Source organism: Fistularia commersonii, chromosome 4 (genome assembly GCF_037954325.1).
Source record: "Fistularia commersonii isolate RoL2024-O1a breed Wild chromosome 4, RoL_Fcom_v1.0, whole genome shotgun sequence".
Lineage (NCBI taxonomy): Eukaryota > Metazoa > Chordata > Actinopteri > Syngnathiformes > Fistulariidae > Fistularia > Fistularia commersonii.
This window is the reverse complement of record NC_141287.1, coordinates 12,518,862-12,541,667: the sequence shown is the minus strand read 5'-3', so window position 1 is coordinate 12,541,667 and position 22,806 is coordinate 12,518,862. Positions and strand designations below refer to the sequence as shown.

The following is a 22,806-nucleotide window of genomic DNA, read 5'->3' as shown; positions in this document are numbered from 1 at the left end:
TTGGAGCTGAACAGTTCTTTTGAACCGCATTCTTGGAACTTTTCTGTCTGAAAGCGGCTCAACAGTTCAAATGAGCTCCGTCACTTCTGTCCTAGAATGTCCGTGGAGGTTCTCAGTCATCCAGGTCATGGTTAATTCTTGTTGTGGCAGCTGGACTTGAATTTCTTCACTCAAAGACATTTCACCCCTTATCGAATGGCTTCTTGAGTTCCAATTAAAATCTTTCTGAGGCAACTGTACTTGAATTCCTTTTCGCGCAGACATTTCACCTCTCACCCGAGATGTTTCTTCGGTTTCAAAATGTAGAAACTGAACTGAAATTCAATGTCAGTCGCCAGAAAAAGATTTCAACAGCAACAATTATCCCAGAAGACACAAACATGACATGGGCAAGTTTTAGAAATACTCCCAAGTATGCATTATTTTTAGTTCACTTCGTGGTAAAAGGGGCTAAAAGAACGAGGTGTTTTTTTTCATATAGGCAAATGTCAACAGTGCCAACAGTATGCAAGAGAGTAAACACTGAACTTAACTTGTGGAGCAGCGGCAGGAGGAGCAGAAGGAAGAGGAGGAGGTGTTGCAGCCACGTCCACGCTCACTCCAGTCCTGCAAGAGGAGGAGGAGGAGGGTGGGGAGCCCCTGATGAGAGAGGGAGGGGTTTAGGAGGGGAGGATTTAGGACTAGTCTTTGTCTCAGCCACCCCCAAACATAACGACGCACAGCTGGAGGAGGAGAAGGAAGAGGAGGGAAGACGAGCTACACGAGGGGGAAACGGAAGGAGAAGAAAACCTCGGATGGCCTGATCCCAAAGGAGGAGAGCCTACCTGTTGGAAAACCAAAATTCCTGTGGGAGAAAAATTAACCCGAGGAGGGGTGGGGAACCTGAGATAGAGAAAAAAAATCTTAAGGTAAGTTTTGCAAAACAAAAGCGAGGCAACGCGGCGGTATTATCATTTTTTACATCATCATCAACGTGCGGTTGTAAAGCCGTTTTACGCTAGCAACAGACGTTAGCTCACCCCCACCCCCCCAAAAAAAAGCTATATTCTCAAGCTAGATACCTTGTCTGGAAGCGTCTCCCCAGTTGGATTTTTGGCATGGGGACTGTCTGCTTGTCCGCCCTAACGGCTGGGGGGAATAAGAGAGATTTAAGTAAAAAAAAAGATATGTATATGGAGACAAAATTATAAAAAAAAAAACCGTCGCCGGAATGCGCTCTGAAGTTTGCGCGCTCTGGGGGTACGGTTAGCGCGGGGGGCAGTTAGCATCGCGCGCTAGTAACCGTCGCGTTTCGCGAGTAATTTTGAATAAAAGAACTTATCGATATATAAAATATATATTAATTTGTTTTTCAAACGTAAAACGATGACGGTCGACTAGGGGTTTATTAATTTATATGTTCTTTTTTTATATTTATATTATCTGAGAAATCGAAGAAAAGCACGCGCACCGTTTGGCTATCCCATTCCTGAAGTGTGCGTTCACTTCACAGATATTACGGTAATTGACGGCACTCGCCGCTAACAATGAACACTAATCGTGGAAAAATGTGGAGCATTTCTACGTATTTTTTTTAAACTTATTCTGGTATTTCACAATACAATTCTTATTTTTCTTTTTGTTTTACTTGACCATAGCGCATGGACGAGTCACCCCCAACTGACTCATGTTTCTGCTCATTCCTCTTGACCACTACCAACCCCCCTTCGCTCAGCCCAGTCTGCGGATGCACTGAAATATCCCACCAGATGTGAGAGCCACAAACGTCTCTTTCTGGTCTGCAGACTGAAACGGTAACCAGAAAAACATTACTGCCCCGGCGTAGGATGTGATTTAAAGCGGCATCCTGTCTGAAAATTGCTCGTAAAACGCCATAAATAGCTAATTCTAGGTTGCTGAATGATCCTTGCGGACCCCGCTGTATGTGATTGGATTTCCAGAGTTTGGTACAAAAAGGGGGCTAAAACACACATCTCAACACATAAATATGTACAAGCGCCCTTAAAATTTCATCGGAATTTATTGTTGGCGGTGTAAGCAAATTTAAAAAGCCGCCGGCAAACTCTAAACACTGTCTGTGTCTCGCATTTGCCTCACATTTCATTATTGATCAGTGTATTGATTTAGGTAATCGTGCATTGAGAGCAATTTGGCTTTTCAAGGAGTAAAAAAAACAAGACTGATCCATCAGTAGAACGCTGGGTGGATGCTGAGTTGCTTGCGTCGCAAAATGAATTGCATTCTGGGCTAAATAAAGAAATAGTCTTTGGAAACGACCTCTGGTCGCCGCATTGCAATACCCATCAAATTTGTTGCGTAACTTGCTGTGGCAATAAATTATGTCCTAGTATTAAAGTGCCGACAAACCCGAGCTGGCTTTGTGATGGGACCAGAGTAATTTAGTGTAATTTAGGTGAGGCTGTTACATCAAGTAGATTGAAATGAATAAACAGGGGTGGGTGGTGTCGTACAATGCAGGTTTGTTTACTCAAATTGATGCGGGGGACGTCAATCAAAACCAATTGCCCCGTACGGTGAATGGAGATAAATTACATGTTAACTTGTAATGTCTCATTTCAATGGCATACCCCGCTTACAATATGGTCGACGGTCTGAGCTGCTTCGCCACCTGGTGGACTGGAGTCGCCCTACTTCCAGTTGTAGTCGAAGGGTCCTGTGCCAAATCTTGTATGGAGAGGGGCAATGCGCGTTATTCACGTCACAAAAATACTACCTGGAACAGGGTTGTATTAATCCTTGCCTTCATCGAGTGCCATTTTTCTGTTGCGGCATATTAAACAACTCTCATAGGAGATTCCTGCCTTGTTCGTTCCTGCTATTTGCTGCTGTAAACGCTAAACAATGCAAGCAACAAGTCCCTGTCTTGGCTGCTTCTCAGTCCTTTCAGCTCTAAATGGTCTTCATTGTCCAGTTCCCCCCCCCATATTATGCGCCACATGCGATGACAATTGTTCACGTGGTGCTGACCTGCCACGGCCACTTTCCCAGATACTTGAGACAATCAAATCGACTACATTCTCAGTTCCAGTCTGACTGGCTTCATATTATTGCCGTTCGACGGCACCGAACACACGTCGGAGGGAGCAGGCGGCCGATCCATTGCGCCCGACAACACAATCACACACTTGAAGTGTTAAAGGTTGTTGTTTTTGCAGATTGCCCATGAAAGACTTTCTCAGAGATTAGAATCACACCAAAAGCCATTGGCAACATCTAACACTGACCCTTGTTACAAGTCATCTTTTGTTCAGACCCATTGTGTTGAGTGACATAAATCTTGGCATTTCAGTGCTGTAACTGATACCTGGATGTACCTGATGTGAAGGACACTAAGTTTCCCAGGCATATTATATTCAAAGGGCAGAGCCAAAAACATCTTTGTTTGTATTTGGATTCAAGCCACGTCTCCCCAGTGCCAAACACAGATTGGGAATGCGTGAAGATCGCCTGCAATGTTCTCCGGGCCTTTTGGTTATCAAGGGATACTGTCATCTCGTCACTTTGGGAGCTTGCATGCCTAGGAGCTGCCCAGCACCGACACTTTCAATTCCATGCCTCCACTCCCGGGGGACCATTCTCATCCCAGACGTCCTTTCAGCTGTTGTTTATTGTAAAGTTAATTTCACTGATTCGCCCAACCCGAGGGGAAAAAAAAACGCAAAGATTAATGTTACATCTCCACCGCTGTTAAAGAGCTCACTGTGTTCACAGGACTGGCATTTTACACTTGAAGATGGATGAAATTTTCTTTGCAACACCCAAAAGTTGCAGAAATGTAAATCAGTAGATTAATATCAGCTGGAAGTGAATGAAAGTTGAATTGAAGTCGGCAGCCAACTAGAAGAATATCTGCTGATGACAGTCAGATCAAATCATCGCACCAGAGGTGGAGAATTCTTTGGTAGAATTCTGTTGCCACCAACTCTGTGCTATTTTTGTGTCTGACAATCAAACGATTAGTTGATTTATTTAAAGCTTTGAAGCAAACCCCAGGACCTGGCAACGTCGTTTACAGTGACCGATAATTTATTCAGCAGAAGTGCCTGTGGTTGGTCGCAGATGGTGGGAAACCGCAGGATTTCTTCATTGTGTATTAAAGTGCCAGCGCTGTGTGTGACCCCGCGACGGCCCCGCAGAGGAAAACAAAAATTACAGCCTGAATTAAAGCAATAGCTTCTTATCACGGCCAGAATAAAAACAAGCAGGATTGTTTGTATCTGATTGGAAACTTCCATCGCAGAGGGAGCGCTTCACGCACATGTTTGCACTTCACAGCTGGGCGTTTCTGTTTGATGCAACCCTTGTCAGTGATGCAACAGCGCTATCCAGTGGTTGGTACGGCATCATCTCCAGGAATTTGTGTTTGCCTGTGCTCTGTCCAACCATGTCTCATTTGAGACCTGTTGAGGCCGGTTCCTGGTTCAGATCTGTAAATGGGAATGTTTGAGGGGGCAAGATTGCAAAACTAACTGCAGCTACCCCCTTGTTTGCTTTCCAGAGTTGACAGCTTTCTCCAAATACAAGAGGCAAGATGAGCTGGAGCTTTCTCACCCGCCTGCTGGATGAGATCTCCAACCACTCCACCTTCGTGGGCAAAATCTGGCTCACGCTCCTCATCGTGTTTCGCATCGTGCTGACGGCAGTCGGGGGCGAGTCCATCTACTACGATGAACAGAGTAAATTTGTCTGTAACACCAATCAGCCCGGTTGCGAGAATGTGTGCTATGACGCGTTCGCCCCACTGTCGCACATCCGCTTCTGGGTGTTCCAGGTGATCATGATCACCACCCCGACCATCATGTACCTGGGCTTTGCGATGCACAAGATCGCCCGCATGGATGACAGTGACTACCGGCCCCGTAGCAGGAAGCGCATGCCGATTGTGAGCCGCGGCGCAAACAGAGACTACGAGGAAGCCGAGGACAACGGGGAGGAAGACCCCATGATCCTGGAGGAGATCGAGCCGGAGAAGGAGAAGGAGGTGGTGGAGAAGCCGAGCAAAAAGCACGACGGGCGCCGCCGCATCAAGAGGGACGGCCTTATGAAGGTGTACGTCTTCCAGCTGCTGTCGCGTGCCATCTTTGAGGTCGCCTTCCTGTTTGGCCAGTACGTCCTCTACGGGCTAGAGGTGGCACCGTCGTACGTGTGCACACGCTCTCCCTGCCCGCACACAGTGGACTGTTTTGTCTCTCGCCCCACGGAGAAGACCATCTTCCTGCTCATCATGTACGCGGTCAGCGCCTTTTGCTTGCTTTTCACTCTGCTGGAGATCCTCCACCTGGGCATCAGCGGTATCCGCGACTGTTGCTGTGCGCCGCGGTCCCGGCCTCCCACCCCTCGCCACCCGGCCATGGCCAGCCAGAGGTCCTCCATCTGCCGCCAGCCGTCAGCGCCTCCAGGCTACCACACAGCTCTGAAGAAGCCCCCGCCGGGGAAAATGGCCTTTAGGGACAACCTGGGGGATTCGGGCCGCGAGTCTTTCGGGGACGAGACCTCGTCGCGGGAGCTGGAGAGATTAAGGCGGCATCTGAAGCTGGCCCAGCAGCACCTGGACTTGGCTTATCAGAACGAGGAGAGCAGCCCTTCCCGCAGCAGCAGCCCGGAGTCAAATGGCACGGCAGTGGAGCAGAACAGGCTGAACTTCGCCCAGGAGAAGCAGACTGGCACCTGCGAGAAAGGTGAGGTTTTCGACCAAATCAACCTTCTGATCGAGGGTCCAGGGAAAAAATCTGATGTGAACCTCGTAAAATAAGTCTGCCGGTACAGTGTCTCAGTAAGGCTACGGTTTTCAGTACGTGGACATGGTCCCTTCACTGACCTCTGAAGTAATGCGTTATCATCCTCATTGAGCACTGCTTTGTGTTAAGTGACACAAATCTTGGAAGGTGGGTCTCGGGATGTTATGCTCTGTCATATGTCAGTGCTGCCCCCCGCTGGCGTAAGTAGAAACTGCACCACCTCAAATTCACTGTAGGCTTTGTTTCCTCAAAACTTGGCATTTAAAACATCTGGATTGGATTGTTCTGTTAGTGCATAATGAAACACTTAGAAGAGCAAGACACATTTTATTGTTTTCATCACTCTAAACTTTAGGTTAAGTGAAAATCTAATCCCGTCTTTTGCTCTGCCCCCAGGTATCCGTGCCTAGGTTCTCCTCGGTCCTGCTGAAGCCGTGGACCAAAAAAGTTCATATCCGAAGCGGCGAGCAGACATGGGGAGGGGGCAGGGACTTTGCGTGCGATTCGTCGAACGTGCTCGAGACCGATGAAGTAAAATAAGACACGCTCAAGGTCGCAGAGCGACACCAAGTCAATAGGAGGAGGGCCTTTTTGTCTCAGCCCAGCAGTGCTCGAGACACCATTTTGTCTGAAGATCCAAAGTGCTTACAAGTTACCGTTGTGCAACAAGAACGGTGGTGATTAAGAAGTGCTTCTCCCTCAGGGCAGCTAGTCTTTTTCATGTTCTTTTTTAATAAGACCTTAGTGCTATTTGTTGTTGAAAACTTTGAACTGTTGGATGTGCATCTAAAGTCTGCCTTTGACCTAAACTGGAAAACTCTCGTTTTTCTTGTCTTTTTTTCGTCTTTTTTTTTTTTTTTTTTTTGAGGAAAAAGGCAAAGTTATCGGTGCAAAAAAAGAAAAGATAAAAACATTTAAGCTGTAAGAGTTGAGTTTTGTGAGTCAATGAGTGAGTTGTTTGTAGATGGCAAAGGTTACAGGACAAGGCGCTACTAGCGAACAAGGTACTGGAGAGCCATGCTGGCATTTTCTTTTTCTTTTCTTTTTTTTTTTTTAAAGAAACATGTTCATCCAAAGGATTCCTCCAAGTGTGTTAACGGATTTAATGTTCTGACAATGTCGACGCTGCACCGTTCCAGCTTCTGTTTCCAGGTATGGAAACCGAAACCCACTTGTCGGGCCTTTGTCCAAAGGAATAAACAAACCTGGGTAATGCTTGAAAACAAAACATTTAACTCTTTTTATATTGTCTCGTTCAATTACGTATTTTATACAGTTCTACTGTTAGTATTAGATAAGTGTTGTGGTATTGAATAAGAGGCTCTTTTGGTTTGACGTTCACTGCTGTCTTAGCTCCTGAAGCCTGGCTCATCCTGGGCGGACACATTCCTTTGGTACCCTGAGTTCAATTGTTTTGCTTGCTAGCTTGTTTGAAGAAAAAAAGAATCCCTTTCTAAGGTACGTTGATGTTGGGCAGCATTCTGCAGAAAACAGATTTTGTTGGTTTGTGTGTATGTATGTGTGTGTGAGGTCCATCTGGCGCTCCTGAGTTCTGACCCCAGGGTCGTAAAACATAATCATTTCAATGTGAATTCAATGCCTTTCCAAGAGCGCTCTTGAGACGCTGTCTTTTGTAACGTGCTTTCATACCCACAGTGCCATGAACGCCGACTCAAATACTGTCATCTCAAGTTATTTTTTTTCAATCAATGTTTTTTGTACTTTTTATACCTTTTTTGTATTGATAGTATTTTTGTGGCTAGTTTTTAAAATAAAAAACATTTTCAACAAACAAGTTGAAGTTCTCTGTTTTCTGCCTGGCTTTATATCTGGACCTAATGTTTTTGAAATAATAGCGGTGTGTTTACAAAAAAGTGAGTAAAGCTAAATTCTTGTTAAACAGCTTTTCTTTCCATTAATGTCACATTGTTCTTCAAACCAAAATGTAAGAGGATTATTGATCGCTGGCTTTACGGAAAGTGATGAAAAAGGAGTTTTAGACTGTTCGAAAACATACACATTTCTTCATACACTAAAACATTTGCTATACAAACTGAAAATGTCTGAAGACTCCGCTGCCCTGTGAACCACGGCACTAATATTTACTTGTATGACCACTGTTTCCAAGAACATCTGTGTTGCATGTGCTTGGCCAGCTTCCTGTATGCAGGAATTCTTACTTTGGCAGATTGGACTACATTCCATACTTCCGCTCCCTTTTTAGGTTGAGCCTCAGAACCCCCTCTTTTTGGTGTCGCCCTACAAGTTCCATACAATTAAGGGTCCAGGGACTTGGCTGACCGCTCCAAAAATGATCATCTCATTCGTCTGGAACCAAAATGCTGCTCTCTTACCGTCAGATGTTAGGTTTTCCGGCATGGCGCTGTACTGCTGGTGCGTGAGTAAATCAAACAAACTCCAACAGTGACTTTGACCAGTTATCTTTTGCAAATCAAAGTGATGGGTAGCATTATTAATGGTATGGCACATTGTGCAACACGACCGCAAGTCCTAGCCTATCATATGTAGACTTGTTGGATGGGCGTTGAAGTTTTTCAGTGTACCCCATGACAGGTTGAGTCTTAGCAGCTTGCTAGCCTGTGAACCTGGGGAAAAAAATTGTGTGTGCTCGGTCATAGCTGAACGTCGTCAGATCTGTGCAATATTAGGCCTTATACTCGAATCTTTGCGGCATACAATCAAGATTTTCACTAGGCATCACCGAACCTCTGTGTGCCACTGCCGCATCACCTAAGGCCACTGCTGCCATCCCAAAGCCTCCCCTGCACCACCCCAAACCTCTGCTGTGCCACCCAAAGCTTTCATGGTACAAAATAGTCAAAAAAGGGCTTTGAACCAATTTTATAAATTTTGACCCGCTGTGAATTTTTGTTTGACCTGTGCTTGAAGCAACGCCTTTGAGGTTTCTATTACTTCACTACAACTACTAGTACAGGCATGTCCAAAGTCCGTCCCAAATTGACACTGGCCCGCAGCCTTTGTCATAAAATCAATAATATGCAGCCTCCAGTACTGTTACAGTACAGTACAATACAAGGATTCATAGTTCGTATGTTTGGTGCTTCTGAATAAAATCACTGTGAGTGCTGTTTTCCTGTTAATGTTTTGAATTTAGAATAGTGCTCATAGTTTGCATTTAACAATGAATAATATATATTGTTTCAAATGAACCTACATATGTTTTATCTGATTTTTTTTTTTTCCCCCAGACAGACGTTTTCTTCATTTGATGTGGCATACAAATATGAAAGACGGATTGATTTGAGTAAAAACTTCAGATTTGTGTTCTGTGTTAATGAGATGAGATGAGATGAGAACAACTTCATTAATCCCGAAGGAAATTGTTGTGCCAGAGTTTCAAGTAAAAAACATAACAGTAATAGATAATAGTAGAAAGGAGGAAGAATAAGAAATATAATGAAATATGAATTGTCTTAACTGTTAGCAGTAACTACAAAGATTGACATAAGACATGAAAAGTATCCCATTTGCAATAAAAACAAAAGAATGTCAGGGTGAATAGTCAGCCCTCACTCATTTTCACCTCACCAAATAAGGTCCTCTTTGCAAAAAGTTTGGACACCCGTGTACTAGTAGGTTGTCTACAGTCAGAAAGAGTGATCTGGTTAGTGCTATTATTCTTAGCATAACCATATTTCCCTAATTGACCTCAGGCCTGTTCTATGACACTCAAGAGCATCACGCTCTGCCGATCGAATCTTTATTTTTCTGCCGATTATTAACACTTCTGAGGGGATCGGACCTCATTCTGGGTGGCACTGTAGCCTCGAAGCCAGTCGCCAGTTTTCAAGCTTGTGAAATCGGTTTTAAGCGATTGCAATAAAATATGAACGGTGCAATGAGTGACTGTTGAAACCGTTGGAACATGTTCTCGCCGTTTGGAACAACCTGACAGCCTGTTTAAGTGTTGATAGATTACTACCAAAAGATACCATAAAATGCATGGCAGAAAATCCCCCAATTGTACTCCTGGTTGTGACATTTGGACTTGTAATACCCAGAATATTGCAATTGGCTAGTAGTATTCATGAATGAAGTAAACCAGGGACCTTCTTGCTTTGAGCTGGAAGTGCGAACCTTTGCACCATCCTGAACTTTTTTATGTTAGCAGAAATTTCAGAAACCCCACATGGATACTTTTCCTGCAGGCCAAACTGGGTTTCCTAGAGGATTCAGCTTTTCTGCTAGATACCACTGGGTCCGCGTAAGCCCTTATGTTTAACACAGAGGATTTTTTTTTCATTTACACAAGTGACACACTGCTGCACAGTGGTTTATTTCATTCAAACTTTCATTTTTGCACATTGAGAAAAAATCTCATGGAAAACTAGATTGGGTAAAAAAATAAAAACGAAATTCTCTGTTGATGTGCATGAAGGAATCTAAACATGTCATAAAAGAGAGCAAAATATGCAAAAAAAAAAAAAAAAAGCCCAAAGATGAGAAAAGTGACAAGACTGAGATTTCTTGCATACAGTTCGGTTTCCGTGCATTTAAGTCGATCAACTTAGCTGGGAAAAATACAAATATTTTGAAAAATTAACTAAAAAAACAGAAAATACAAGTCATTTAAATGACTGACTCGTTGTCTTAGGTGAGAATTTAAATGCCCACCAGTGAAACTTGTGGAAAGCTTTTTCTCCATATCAATGGACTACCTTTGAATGCTTTCTGGCCTTTGAAAAAACAACGTACGACAAACCGAAGGCACCGAGCACGGCCACCGCCAGGAGAGCCAGTGTGGTGTACAGTCCAGTCTCGGCCTGGCTGGCGGACAAAGCCATACCCAGGAATCTGACGTTGCCGGCAGGGGGGACGGACGGGTTCGGAGGATCTGTCCTTGCAGGGGAAGATGTTAGTGGGGTATTTGTTCCTGCAGATAAAGTTGTGCTGGTTGTGCTTGTTCCTGTGGAAGGGACTTACCAAAGACCTTAAGGTTAGTAACTGAGAGGGGGGGGGGTTCTGTACATGAATTCACCCAAAAATGACTGATCTGGATAGAACCAAAGCTGTTGTCACCGAGCTTTTGTCATCCTCTACTAGAAGTAAGAATTCAAAATATTAAAATCCTAGGATGACAATGACCATCCTAGGTTTTTCAGAATCAGTCCTGCGGTATGTTTGGCTAAGGATGCAAGAGGTTTAGCTAGTAGAGCTGATAGCTAAAAGGACTAACAGGGTGTGGGAAATTGACAGCCTTATAGAATGGATGCACACAGAAAAAAATGATTTCTGTGACCGGCAGCCACGAATTCTCTATGTCATCTTCTAATGTAAGTGGGTCAGGAGGCCAGAAGTGCAGCTGACCTGGTTACAGACTAAGATATTGTGTGTGTGTGTGTGTGTGTGTGTGTGTGTGTGTGTGCGTGCGTGTTTATGCCGATCTTGTTTATCTCAAGTGAGCTTGAAATGTACCATGTAAATTCACCGTTGTGGACAAACACAAGTATCTTTGGGAAAGATAATATTCTAGACCTTTTACAGAACTTTTGTTGCTAATCTTTGCATGAAATCCAAACTAAACAGACCATTAAAAATGGACGTTTGTTTAGAATCACTATTAAATATCTCAGAGGCTCTTGAGTACACAATTATACTTTCAGAAAATATAAGTCCTAATTCCCTCACATACTGATCTGGAATCTTTGGAGCCGTTTACCTTCTGGCTCCGGGCTCAGGCACTCGTGGGGCCCCGAGGCGGGGTCCGGAAATCCGTTGCAGCTGACGATGGCGGAGTAGGAAGCGACAGAAGCCTTGGCCACCCGACGGAGTTCGGGGTTTGAACGGTTGACGTAGAAAAGGCCGAATCTTTCCGAAAACCCGGTGGCCCACTCCAGGTTGTCCATCAAAGACCAGGCCGTGTAGCCACGGATATCCACATTGTCCAGTAAGTACGCTGCAGCAAGGAATCAACACACAGCTGAACACACAGCGTCTCCGCTGGGCATCGTATGCACTCTGTACTCTGAATCTGGATTGGCTGAACTTATCAAAGTATATCACGATTGCAAACCGAGCTGCCTCGCAGGCTTATCAAACTCCAATACCGCTTCAGTTAGCTGGCTAATCTGCTCTTACCGATGCGCTAACCTTGGTGTACCGATGAACCCGCATCTCCGATCTGGCAAGCAGGGTTACCAGATGGTCGAACTGTGGTGTCTTACCTTTCAATGCTTGGTTGATGTATTTTGTGTAGTAGTAGCTCCGGTGGGTGTCATTGAGGTCCACAGGGCCGCGCTCGGAGATACCGTTCTCCGTGATGATGATGGGCGGGTTGCCGTACTCCCGCTTGATGAAGTTCAAAATCCGTCGGAACCCGAACGGCGTCACCTTGAGCCAGGAGGAACCTGAGTCGAGCCATGTCCGATCCGCGACAGTTCCGGCACCCCTTGGGAAATCGGATCAGATGTTTTTTTTTTTTTTTCTTGAGAAACTCAGCCACGGGTTTGGATCCTGAGCGGGAGCTGACCTGTCAGCGTCGTAGTGCTGGAGGTTGTTGTAGTCCACTGGAAAGGCCAGGACGGTGGTGTAGTGGTTGAACCCGAAGTAATCGTGAGTGCCCTTGATCCTTCTGATCTCGGCGGGAGTGAATTCGGGAAGCCTTGAGGAATTTCAACTAAGATTATTAAAATGCCCCACGAGTTTCACTTGAAAATGACCTTTAGAAACTTTTTTGCGTTATTTATACAATTTCTTGTGCATAACTAAAACATTGTCTGCAATCATTCAATTAGTCACATAATATATATAATTTGGGCCATTTTTAATGACTAGTTTTTTGGCCCTGTCTCACAAAACTGAATTTTGTAATGGTCATTGATCTGTACGATAATGTTCTTCACCACTGCCAGTCATCTTTTTCCATCTTACCATCTTTTCTGCATCCCCTTCTTTAACACCAGTTAACTTCCTGTTCTCCTTCCCTCCATACCAGACATCATGGCTGTTCTCGCCTTTGTCTTGTACACCTTTCTGATACTCTTTTCTCTCCCCTGACAGTTTTCTCCACCTGTTTTTAAGCCGCTTGCTTCTTCACCCTCTCCATTGCTCTGGACTGTTGAGCCGAAATGCTTAATCCTCCACCTTCTTTATCTCCACTTCTTGTAGCCTCATTATTAAATTTTGGTCCCCCTCATTCACACATATGTATTCTGTTGTGGCTAACTTTCATCATGGAGATTCCTGTCTAACCTCATCTGTCAGCCTGTCCATCACCATTGCAAACAAGAAGGGGGTCAGCCCATCCTGATGTAGGCCCACCTCCACCTTGAACGTTTCTATCACACCTACAGCACACCTCAGCTTTGTCTCACAGCTGGCATACAAGTCCTGTACCAGTCTAACCTACTTCTCTGCTACTCCAGACTTCCTCATACAACACCATAATTCCTCTTTCCTCTTTCTTCATCCTATTGTATGCTTTTTCTAGGTCTACAAGGGCACAATGCAGCTCCCGCTGACCTTCTCTGGAATTCTCTACCAGCATTCTTAGAGCAAACACTGTATCTGTTGTCCACAGAGTTTCTTGCCTAACCTCATCTGTCCATCACCATTGTAAACAAGAATGGACTCGGAGCTGATCCCTGATGCACTCCCCCCTTCACTTTAGAGTCCTATGTCACACCTCATCACTATCACTCTACAGCCCTCATCTGCATCCCGCACTACTCTAAAATACTTCTCTGCTACTCCTCGTACTCCTCACACAGTACCACAGTTCCGCAAGAGGTTTCTTGATGTTCATTATCCATGAAAACAATATCTGTTGTTGATACGTTATGATTACACATGATGGTTTCCAGAGACCTCTTTGGAGACCCCTGTTGCTCATTTACTTGTTTTTTTTCTTCTTGTGATATTTTTTGATCTTTATACACACTGGTCACCCATTGCGATTTGCTAATTTGTTTTTAGCGTTTCACTTTCCATTAAGTTTTATGTTGCGTTGAGGTTTTATACACAAATCAGTTCTTATTTATATCCAGAGGGAGCAATAAGGCGTGGAGGTTTTTCTGTCTGTGACGTCCTCGTACCGAGACTTTGGCAGGCCAGCAGCTAGACTTCTCTCTCGAATGATTGTCTTCATCAGACTGTTGTAGTCGCCATTGAATATGGGATGGGCGAACCAGCCGATGTAGAACTGTAAGGAGGGAAGTGAGTATTCACTTCACTGAACCGTGTGTTCAAAAATTGAAAAGGCTTTACATTAGACGTACCTGAACGACGCGCCTTGCAGCATCTACGTCCTCCTGCTTGTAGGGGTTTCTGGGTTCGGACCAGTCGGAGTTAATGGTGATGGAGATGAGCCCTTTCTGTTTGGCGCGGTACTTCTCGTCGTAGAGATGCCAGGCTTCGGCGTGAGCCTTGATCAGGTTGTGACCCACAATGTAAGGCAGGGTTCCCGGCCGGAAACTGATCCCTAGACAGATGGGGAACATGAGCGCTCAAGGCGCTGCCTCGAACAGACTCTTATTTGTGTAGCAACACTGTTCTATCTCATTCTCACAGCCCGCGCACACACTCGCGCACACACACACTCACACAGGCAAGATTCATTTTCTTGCCCCAGTAAGTACAAAGTTCTCCTTCATGCTTGGTGTTGGCACCTGTGTCCGAGTAAATTATCCGAATAATGACATCCGATTCTTAAACCTTCACATCCTCTCTGGGTGTCCCCTTATAATCTCCGCATCCTTTATCTCAGTCGGCGATCAGATAAAATGGCACATTCCAGGTCAAGCAGGAAAGAAGGAGTGACATTCATCACCTGTTCCAGAACACTGAAAAACTGCTGTGACGGCAACCCCTGTTTTTGTCTGGCTTAGGTAAAGCTGGCAAGCTAGCAGCCTCATATGACCTTTTGGATCAAACCTGACAGTATCCGACCACGAGGTAATCTTTTTGTGCAGTACAAACAAGGTAGAAATACCCTGTAGACTTGGTTGGTAAAATAGTTGAGTTCAGCGACAACAACAAACATCATCAACTAGATTTTGGCAACAATCTTCTTGGATTAAATGTATCAACTGGATCACCTTCGAGCCATAAAAGTCATCGGAAGACTCAGGAAAAACTTCATGATTTAGGCAGAACGACCCAAATCAGAAACTGGTTTCCATTTAAGAGGAAAAATACCTGGTGCCGCTGCTCCGTAGCCGTGACCTACATTGGCAACATTGTAGGGCTCGTTGATTGTGATCCAAAATTTCACTTTGTGGCCAAGACTGCTGAAGATGAGATTGGCGTAATCTCGGAATTTGTCGATGATAGTGTCATTCTCCCATCCACCAATATCCTGCAGAGCCTGCGGCAGGTCCCAGTGGTAGAGGGTGACCTGGAGGCGGAGCAAGAGCCATTTGGTCGTGGTGAAATTTAGCATCGGTGCGGTATATTTTAGTCACGCTCACATGCGGTTGAATGTTTGCAGCCAGCAGTGCATCCACCAGCCTGTGGTAGTAGTTCAGCCCGGCCACATTGACGTGCTTGGTGGTTCCGTCAGGAAGGACCCGGGGCCAGGATATGGAGAAACGATAATGGGTCACTCTCAGTTGCTTCAGCATAGCAACATCCTCGTCTATTTTGTTGTAACTGTCACAGGCAATATCTCCGTTGTCGTCATTGAAGACCCGGAGGGGAGTGTGAGCGAATTTGTCCCAGATGCTAAGGCCTTTTCCGTCCGCTCTCCACCCCCCTTCGATCTGGGGAAAGGAGAACAAGAGTGAGGAAAGGTATCTTGTACAGCTAAATTTAAGCACAGTTTTTAGAGTTACCTGGTAGGATGCGGTTGCTGTACTCCAGATGAAGTTCTCGCGGAACTGTCCATAAAGTGGCTTTTCATCATCTGGTAGAGGAAAGCCGTTGTCCTTTATGACTTGGTGGTAGTAATGAGCCGAGTACTTGGGTGTTCTTGGCCGGTTGGGGTTTGTGAAGTCAACATGGTGCAACCCAAATCCTACTTTGTACCCATTTAGCCACTCGAAAGAATCCATGAGAGACGTCGCTATGTATCCTTTCACCTTCACGGCATCAAGGTCAAAGGCTACAAATAGATCATATTTTAATAATAGGAATTATAAAAAACGATGGTTATGGATAATGAAATTAGCATACAAGTCGCCGCACCTTTGAGAGCCTCGTTGATGTATGTCTTGTAAAAAAATACCCTGGCAGAGTCATCCCACGTAATCTTTGAAGGTGTGGCCACCCCGTTCTCAGTGATGTAAATCTCTGGATCGCCGTACTCCTCCTTGACCCAATTGAGGAGTCGTCTCAAACCCCAAGCGACTGCTCTCTGGCCACTGATGGCGGTTGTAGGTGCGTCACCTTCCTCCTCTTCCGCCAAGTCACGGTCGTGCTCATACGAGTGAGGGCTAAGCTTAGCTGTGATGTGTCTCGCTACCTTTGTAGTGTAGTGGTTTAGACAGAAAACGTCAGCTGTCCCTCTGATGAAACTCTTCTCCTCTTTGGTGAAGGTTGGCAGTCTGGACTCTGGAAGACCCTGGAGTTCACTCTTGTTTCCAACTTGCCATTTCATTGCATCAGGATAGTCACCGTTCTTGAAGATGGGGTGCGCGAACCAGCCCAGTTGGAACTGCAGGGCACGGTCAGCAGCCTCTACTTCACGATGGACATCGACATCTTTAGGTTCAAACCAGTCTGAGTTGAGGGCGATGGAGACCAGCCCTCTTTGGGATTTCCGGTATTTATCATCATATGTGTGATAGGCTTTGGCGTGCGCCTTGATCAGGTTGTGTGCGACTCTGTACGGCGCAACTCCCGGCCTCTTCACGTTCGGGGGAATGCGTCCGAGGCCATATCCCAACCATGAGATTGTGTACGGCTGGTTGAAGGTCACCCAGAACTTTACCCTGTCTCCAAAGGTGGCAAAGCAGAAGTCACAGAAGTCATTGAAAATGTCAATCATCTTCACGTTGTCCCAGCCGCCCATGTCCTGCAAAGCCTGGGGGAGGTCCCAGTGGTAGAGGGTCACCATGGGCGTGATGTTGTTCATCAGCAGCCCGTCAATGAGCCTGTTGTAGAAGTCAACCCCGTGCCGGTTGAGGGAGGCCCGCTGACCATCCGGAAAGATCCTGGACCAGGATAAAGAGAATCTGTACGACTTTGCCCGCAGACCTCGCAGCATGTAGAGGTCCTCTTGGGGTCTGTGGTAGCTGTCACAGGCCACGTCTCCGTTGGAGCTCCCTGAAATGCTGCCAGGTTTGTGGGTGAATACGTCCCAGATGCTGGGTCCTTTTCCATCCGCATTCCAGCCGCCTTCGATCTGGTAGGCCGAACTCGAAACCCCCCAACTGAAGCCGGGAGGGAAAGTACCATAGTGGTAGAGTTTGCTTTGGAATTTTGACTGCCGGGAAAATTTCTCCCAGACGACTTTGGACTTAGATGGAACCACTGAGGGCAGTAACACTCTTGAACGTGGGGGACGAGGCATCTCTATACCTCTGACAGCGTCAGCTTTGAGCGGAGCAAATCCATTTTGCTTGATCACCTGAGAATAAAAATACGCAGATTGTTTGGGGGTTCTCGGCCTGTCGCCGTCTTCGAAGTCGACGTGATGGAGACCGAATCTCTGGCTGTAGCCTCGCTCTCCCTCGAATCCGTCCATCAGTGATTGAACCGTAAATCTCTGAACATCCACTCCGTCCAGTAGTATCGCTGCGAAGACCAGAAGCACAACAGAGGAAGAAACTGGAAATAATTTCAACAGTGGATCTTTGGTCGAAGTTTGTTTCCATCCAATTCGGGCACAAACCTTTCAGGGCCTCGTTGATGTAACTCCTCATGTACTCCACTCTGCCGATGTCGTTGAGAAGGTCCCCGCTGTCTTCGGTGGGAAGACCGTTTCCTGTTATAAACACAGGCACTCTGGTGATACTTAAGTATTCTGCGGAGATGTAATTCAGAAGCCTCCTCAGTCCCCAGGGTGCCGAGTAGATCCAGTCGGATGCAGTTGTGGGCCAGGAGGGGTCCACGTAGGCCCGGAAGTCTCCCACCCCCTCAGGCCCCGGGACGCAACTGCCATCGCTATGGTTGACCATTCGTGACGTGTAGTGGTTTAATCCAAAGAAGTCAGCCGTCCCGCGAATCCTCTGCTTCTCCTGCGCTGTAAAAACCGGAAGGATGGCCGGCGCAAAGCGGGAACACTCCTCACGTTTCTTCTCCACTTGGGATTTCAGCACGGCAGGATAATCTCCATCCACAAATATGGGATGTGCAAACCAACCAAGCATGAACTGCAGGTAGCGATCTGCAGCTGCGACATCTTGAGACGCGGAGACGTTCACGGGCTCCGCCCAGTCCGAGTTCAGCGCGATGCCAACCTTACCGCCCTGAGCGCTCCTATACTTGTCACTGTAGACGTGCCAGGCCTCAGCGTGGGCCCTGATGATGTTATGAGTGACCTGCGGACGTGGAGAAAATGTCGGGTCGGTGTTTCGGAGTGTCTTTTTCTATACCGATACTCCGCTTGGATGATCGTTCTCACCTGATAGGAGGCGGAAACATAGTCCTTCAGCCCGGGGGGGTGTTGGCCGGTTCCATGCCCAGCGTGACTCACCACCCACGGGCTACTGAAGGTGTTCCATGTCTTTACCCTGTCTCCAAACCTGGAGAAGCAGAAGTCTGCGTAGTCCTTGAAGGCTTGCACGATGGAGGGGTTGGTCCATCCTCCCTCGTCCTGGAGGGCTTGAGGTAGATCCCAGTGGTAGAGGGTGGCGACAGGCTGCACGCCCGACTCAAGGAGAGCGTCGATCAGCCTGTCGTAGTAGAGAGCGCCCGCCTCCGATTGGCTGCTCCGACGGCCCAGGGGGAAAACACGCGCCCAGGAGATGGAAAACTGGTAGGCGTTGACTTGAAGGCCTCGCAGGAGGTAGACGTCGTAGTCTACCTTGTGGTAGCTGTCGCACGCAACATCCGCCGTCTGATTCCTGAAAACCTGGTTCTGATGCCCAAAACGGTCCCATATGGTCTCCCCCTTCCCGCCTTCAGACCAGCCACCTTCCACCTTGAAAGACTCGCTGGACGTGGCCCACTGGAAGCCCGCCGGGAAGGACTCGTTCAGGAAGACGTCCCCGTCGGATATCAGACGTCCCCCAAATTTACTCAACACATTCGTCTTCACGACACTTGTTTCGTCATGGACTGAAAAATTGCCGTCCCTGTTGCAGAGAATTGATTTCAAGTGCTGAACAGCAAGTAAAGACATTAAAAGGAAAATTAGTATATTCTTACAAATGTAAACTTTTACCAAGTCATAAAGTCCTGCAGGTCCAAGTTAGGCAGCATACCCGTCACCTCGCATCCTTCAATCCCAAGGTCATTTTCAATGAGGACTGTGGTGAGCAACACATAGAAATAAAGAGACGTAGGAACTTTTGCAGTTACAAGAATCTTTTTGGCAACTAGGTTGTTTCATTGTGCATTCAGACTGCAGAGGAACTAAGGACCGGGGACCTTATCTCTGAGAACCATCCTAGCAAAGAAGGGTCTTTTCCACAGGAGTTACATGTTGTCTGGTGGAACTCATAAGCCACGGCCATTCCTAGCTACTTCTTGCAGACCACGGAGTGCCATTTATAGAGAATAGCCGTCACTGGTCAGCAGTTTTTTTTTTGTGACAAAATCTACATTTCAAGCCAAAATACATCTGGAAGTAGCTAAACTCTGGGTTCTTCAAACAGCAAAGCAGAACAGAGAGAAGATAGAAAAACTTCAACCCAATTTGATAATCCATGGTTGTTATTCCCACCATGGAGAACATGAACACTGCAGGAACTTCACTCTCCGTGTTTTCCATGCCGTCCTCCTCTTCTTCTTCCTAGGAGTTTGTTTTTGATTGTGGCACTAGAGCCACAAGCTGTAGATGCTTGTGTCACAACTGTTCCTACCCTGGTCCTTTACTGCCTGTGGGGATGCAAAACTAGAAGGTACCCCTGGGGTAGGCTAGTTCCTGGAACAGAATCTGACCTGGACACTCGACACACACTAGAATCTCCAACAGCGAAATTCTGACCAAAAACAAGAGCCAAATAAAAATCCCCTTTTCTCATCACAACATAGCTTGGAAACTCCACTTTTGAATTAAGTAACATATTGATAAATATCCAAAAATGCCATCGATTTGCCCTCCTCTTACCACGCGTAATTCCTTGTGACAACCAGGAGGGGTTCGTGCTAATCACCGTCACCTGATAGCACCCAGCTTTATGGCACCTTTCATGATCATTGCACTGTCAAAGTTTCTAAAAATAAAACTGATATCTGGTCATTGCACACGACAGATGTAAACCAATTCGAGCTTTAAACCGCTGATTGTGTCCGAAACATGTCAATAACTGACTTGACTAGCATGGAAAATGCTTTATTTGTCGCTAACTATGCAGCACTAAGGAGACGCCGCTACAGGTGCCTTCAAGTGTAACCCTAAATCCGAGTGTGTGATGTGACGTTTACCACTTAGGAAGTCCCCGAGGAGTCGGAGGTGATCGCCGGGGCAGTCTCGAACCGTCACCTGGTATATCAGGATGGGCAGGCCGCCGCTCGCCTCCTGCAACATAACACAGGCCATCGCGGTCCAAAATTATCCAGCCAAGTTAGATTAGATTACATTGGATATGCTCCAATAGTACATTGATACTGTAAGGAATAAACCGCACCAAGATAAAGTCCACAGTGCAGAACAAGACAAACAGATCCACAAAACAACATCACCGGCGATAAAATGCGAAATAAACAGATTTCACCGCACCTGTAGTCTCCTCAGCTCTTCGGCCAGGTCGAACGTGGAAGCGCAGCTGTAGTAGATGTGGACCGACAGGAAGTCCGTCTGTTCGGAGATATCGGACGAGCAATTTAGTGAACCTCCACGGGCGCCGGGCAGTTTGACCGACAGGGAGATCGGGACAAATCACAGGCTTTTGTTCTTTGGAGCTTCAAGAAGCCGGAAGACACTCATCTGAAATGTTTGAGGATTATAAAAGAAACGTATTGACAGATTTAAAATCGAGCTAAGCAATTTATCAGGGGAGGTGCGAGATGGTCTGGGGTTGGATTCCAAGTTTGCAAGTTCCTCCCGGTTCTCTGGCATGGAGACATGCATTCACACATCGCCTTAGTGAATGGTTGGATGCGCCTGGAAAGGTTCATGTACCCGCTGCTTGTATTCCAATAAAGTAAAAATGTGAAAAGGTGCCGCAGAAAGCATGTTCTTACCCAAGCGGAGGATTTTATCTGCGGGAGAAGAGCAGCGTCGGCAGCTCTCAGCCCCACCGACACACGACCACCTGCCAAGAACAGGGTGGGATGAAACTCAGGCCAATGGGTGTTTATGAACAACCGGGAACAAAGTTATCATCGTCAACTCCGCTGAGTGGAGCCTTCCTCATCGTTCTTTCACACTGATCCAATATTTCTCTCCAGCCTGTTTGTTTTTATTTTCTCGTAAAGTTGAACAACTTAATTCTGTTTTTTGGTGGTAGCCCAGTCTTCTGTTGATTTTCCCCAACGCGGCTTTGCTAATCACATGTTATTGCTCTTCTTTTGGAAAATGATGTTGGAAAATCCAAATAATCATTTGTTGTTGCTGTTTTTGATTGTCTCTCCAGCTGTCTGGTGCCAAAAATCGTAAATAGATATTAAAACTTTAAGCTGTATTGAACTTGAATCAATTTTTAATTGGACAAAAAACCCTCAAATGGGGAAGATGGGTTTATTTTGCTTTGTGAAATGAGCTGAAAGTTAATGATCTTTACTTTCATCGCCTTTACTTTATTTATGCCCAGTGTACGTATGAAAACAGATTCATCCATTTCAAATTTTTGCCCCCCCAAAAAATTTGGCTTCCTATGCCTGCTTTTTGCGTTGCCACGCATGTTAAGCAAGACTTCATTTCCAAGTTCCAAGTCACGCGAAAAGGGGCGCAGTGGACGGTGAAGTTCTGCGCAGCTACTATATTCCTGGTAGAATTCTTCACCCTGGTCATACCGAAGCCACGCTGCCTTCTTCTTTTCTGTCCCTTTCGCCGGTAGCCCTCGAGCATACCGTGCCACACTGCACCCCAAATGCAGTTACACACCAGACGTATAAATGAACGTAGACGAGCCTTCAGTATGACGACAACAAGTCATGCTCAAGGAACCTCATGTCATCATAGGACTCAGGTTGCACGAGGGGACTAAATGTAAAAAAGGCAGTTATAGAAATGTACTTCTTGGGCACTTAGGGAGTTTTGAACCCATCTTTGGCTCACAGTTGACGACTTGATGAATTCTAAAGGCCCTGGAATAAGAGACCGAGCTTACTCACCGTCATTGGGGAAGAGCTGATGATAAAGCTGGGAGACGTTCCTGTGGAGCTGCAGGACATTCTGCAGGTCAACAGGTTCACCTGCAGCCTGCTTGATGTCGTCCAGCTCGGTCAGCGTCACCCAGGACCGAGCCAGCGCCCCTAGCTCTCGGAAGACAAACTCAGCGTAGCCGACGAACATCTCCTGCACCGCTGGGCTATCCCAGCCCCCGAACTTGGACCCGAAGTCCTTCGGCACCGCCGCCCCATTGAGGCTGACCAGGGGCTGCAGACCCGCCTCCACCAGCTGCCCCAGGAGGGCACGGTAGCATGTCAGCGCTGCCCGCCGGGGTTGACCCGGGTGGCCCGACGGCAGGAGTCCAACCCAGGAAAGGGGCACCTTGAAGTGAGTTACTCCTCTGCTCTGGAGGTACTGAAAGTATCTCCTGGACCCCGTGGGTAAGGAGCTGCTGCAGTCCAGTCTGCTGCCGGGCTCCGGGCCTGCCAGGAGGACAAAGTCCTCTTTGGTGCCATGTGCAGCCCCATCGCCACGAAAACCAATGCAGAGAAAGACGAGCCAAAGGTGCTTCATAACTACGGCTGACGGACAGACTGAGCCGCGAGCTGCTCACGGCAATGCGCCCTCCTCCATCGCCGTTACGTAATCGCATTGCTAGCGAACCCGTGGCGTCGGCCCCAAAGATTT

At 46.6% G+C, this 22,806-nt stretch overlaps 2 protein-coding genes across 3 annotated transcripts; one reads left to right on the top strand and one right to left on the bottom strand.

Annotated features, from left to right (window-relative positions):
- The first annotated feature begins 718 nt into the window (after positions 1-718).
- On the top strand, positions 719-7,551 carry gjc4b (gap junction protein gamma 4b). Of its 2 annotated transcripts, XM_086145336.1 has the most exons (4): positions 719-908; positions 1,638-1,793; positions 4,520-5,699; positions 6,156-7,551. In XM_086145336.1, exons 3-4 carry the CDS (start codon positions 4,553-4,555, stop codon positions 6,167-6,169), a joined length of 1,161 nt encoding a protein of 386 aa, XP_086001462.1. In that variant the 5' UTR covers positions 719-908; positions 1,638-1,793; positions 4,520-4,552; the 3' UTR covers positions 6,170-7,551. The 2 variants fall into 2 exon arrangements, with proteins under 2 accessions (XP_086001462.1, XP_086001461.1); XM_086145335.1 differs by lacking the exon at positions 1,638-1,793.
- Positions 7,552-9,985: 2,434 nt separating this feature from the next.
- LOC147234720 (lactase/phlorizin hydrolase-like) lies at positions 9,986-22,692 on the bottom strand. The gene is made up of 18 exons (XM_086144513.1): positions 22,122-22,692; positions 21,030-21,100; positions 20,566-20,643; positions 20,271-20,364; positions 19,066-19,150; positions 18,304-18,976; positions 17,572-18,220; positions 15,924-17,474; positions 15,572-15,840; positions 15,209-15,499; positions 14,937-15,135; positions 14,018-14,220; positions 13,835-13,941; positions 12,271-12,402; positions 11,966-12,189; positions 11,461-11,697; positions 10,497-10,635; positions 9,986-9,995 (listed from the first exon to the last, which is right to left on the bottom strand). Exons 1-18 carry the CDS (start codon positions 22,690-22,692, stop codon positions 9,986-9,988), a joined length of 5,583 nt encoding a protein of 1,860 aa, XP_086000639.1.
- Positions 22,693-22,806: the final 114 nt, after the last annotated feature.

Excerpts from the sequence above, each read along its gene's own strand:
- LOC147234720 (XM_086144513.1), bottom strand. The coding sequence starts at position 22,692 with ATGAAGCACCTTTGGCTCGTCTTTCTCTGCATTGGTTTTCGTGGCGAT. Across the intron at positions 17,475-17,571 it reads CATCAACGAGGCCCTGAAAG|CGATACTACTGGACGGAGTG; the intron begins GTTTGTGCCCGA and ends TGGTCTTCGCAG. Across the intron at positions 12,403-13,834 it reads GCTGGCCTGCCAAAGTCTCG|GCTTCCCGAATTCACTCCCG; the intron begins GTACGAGGACGT and ends AAATTCCTCAAG.
- gjc4b (XM_086145335.1), top strand. The coding sequence starts at position 4,553 with ATGAGCTGGAGCTTTCTCACCCGCCTGCTGGATGAGATCTCCAACCAC.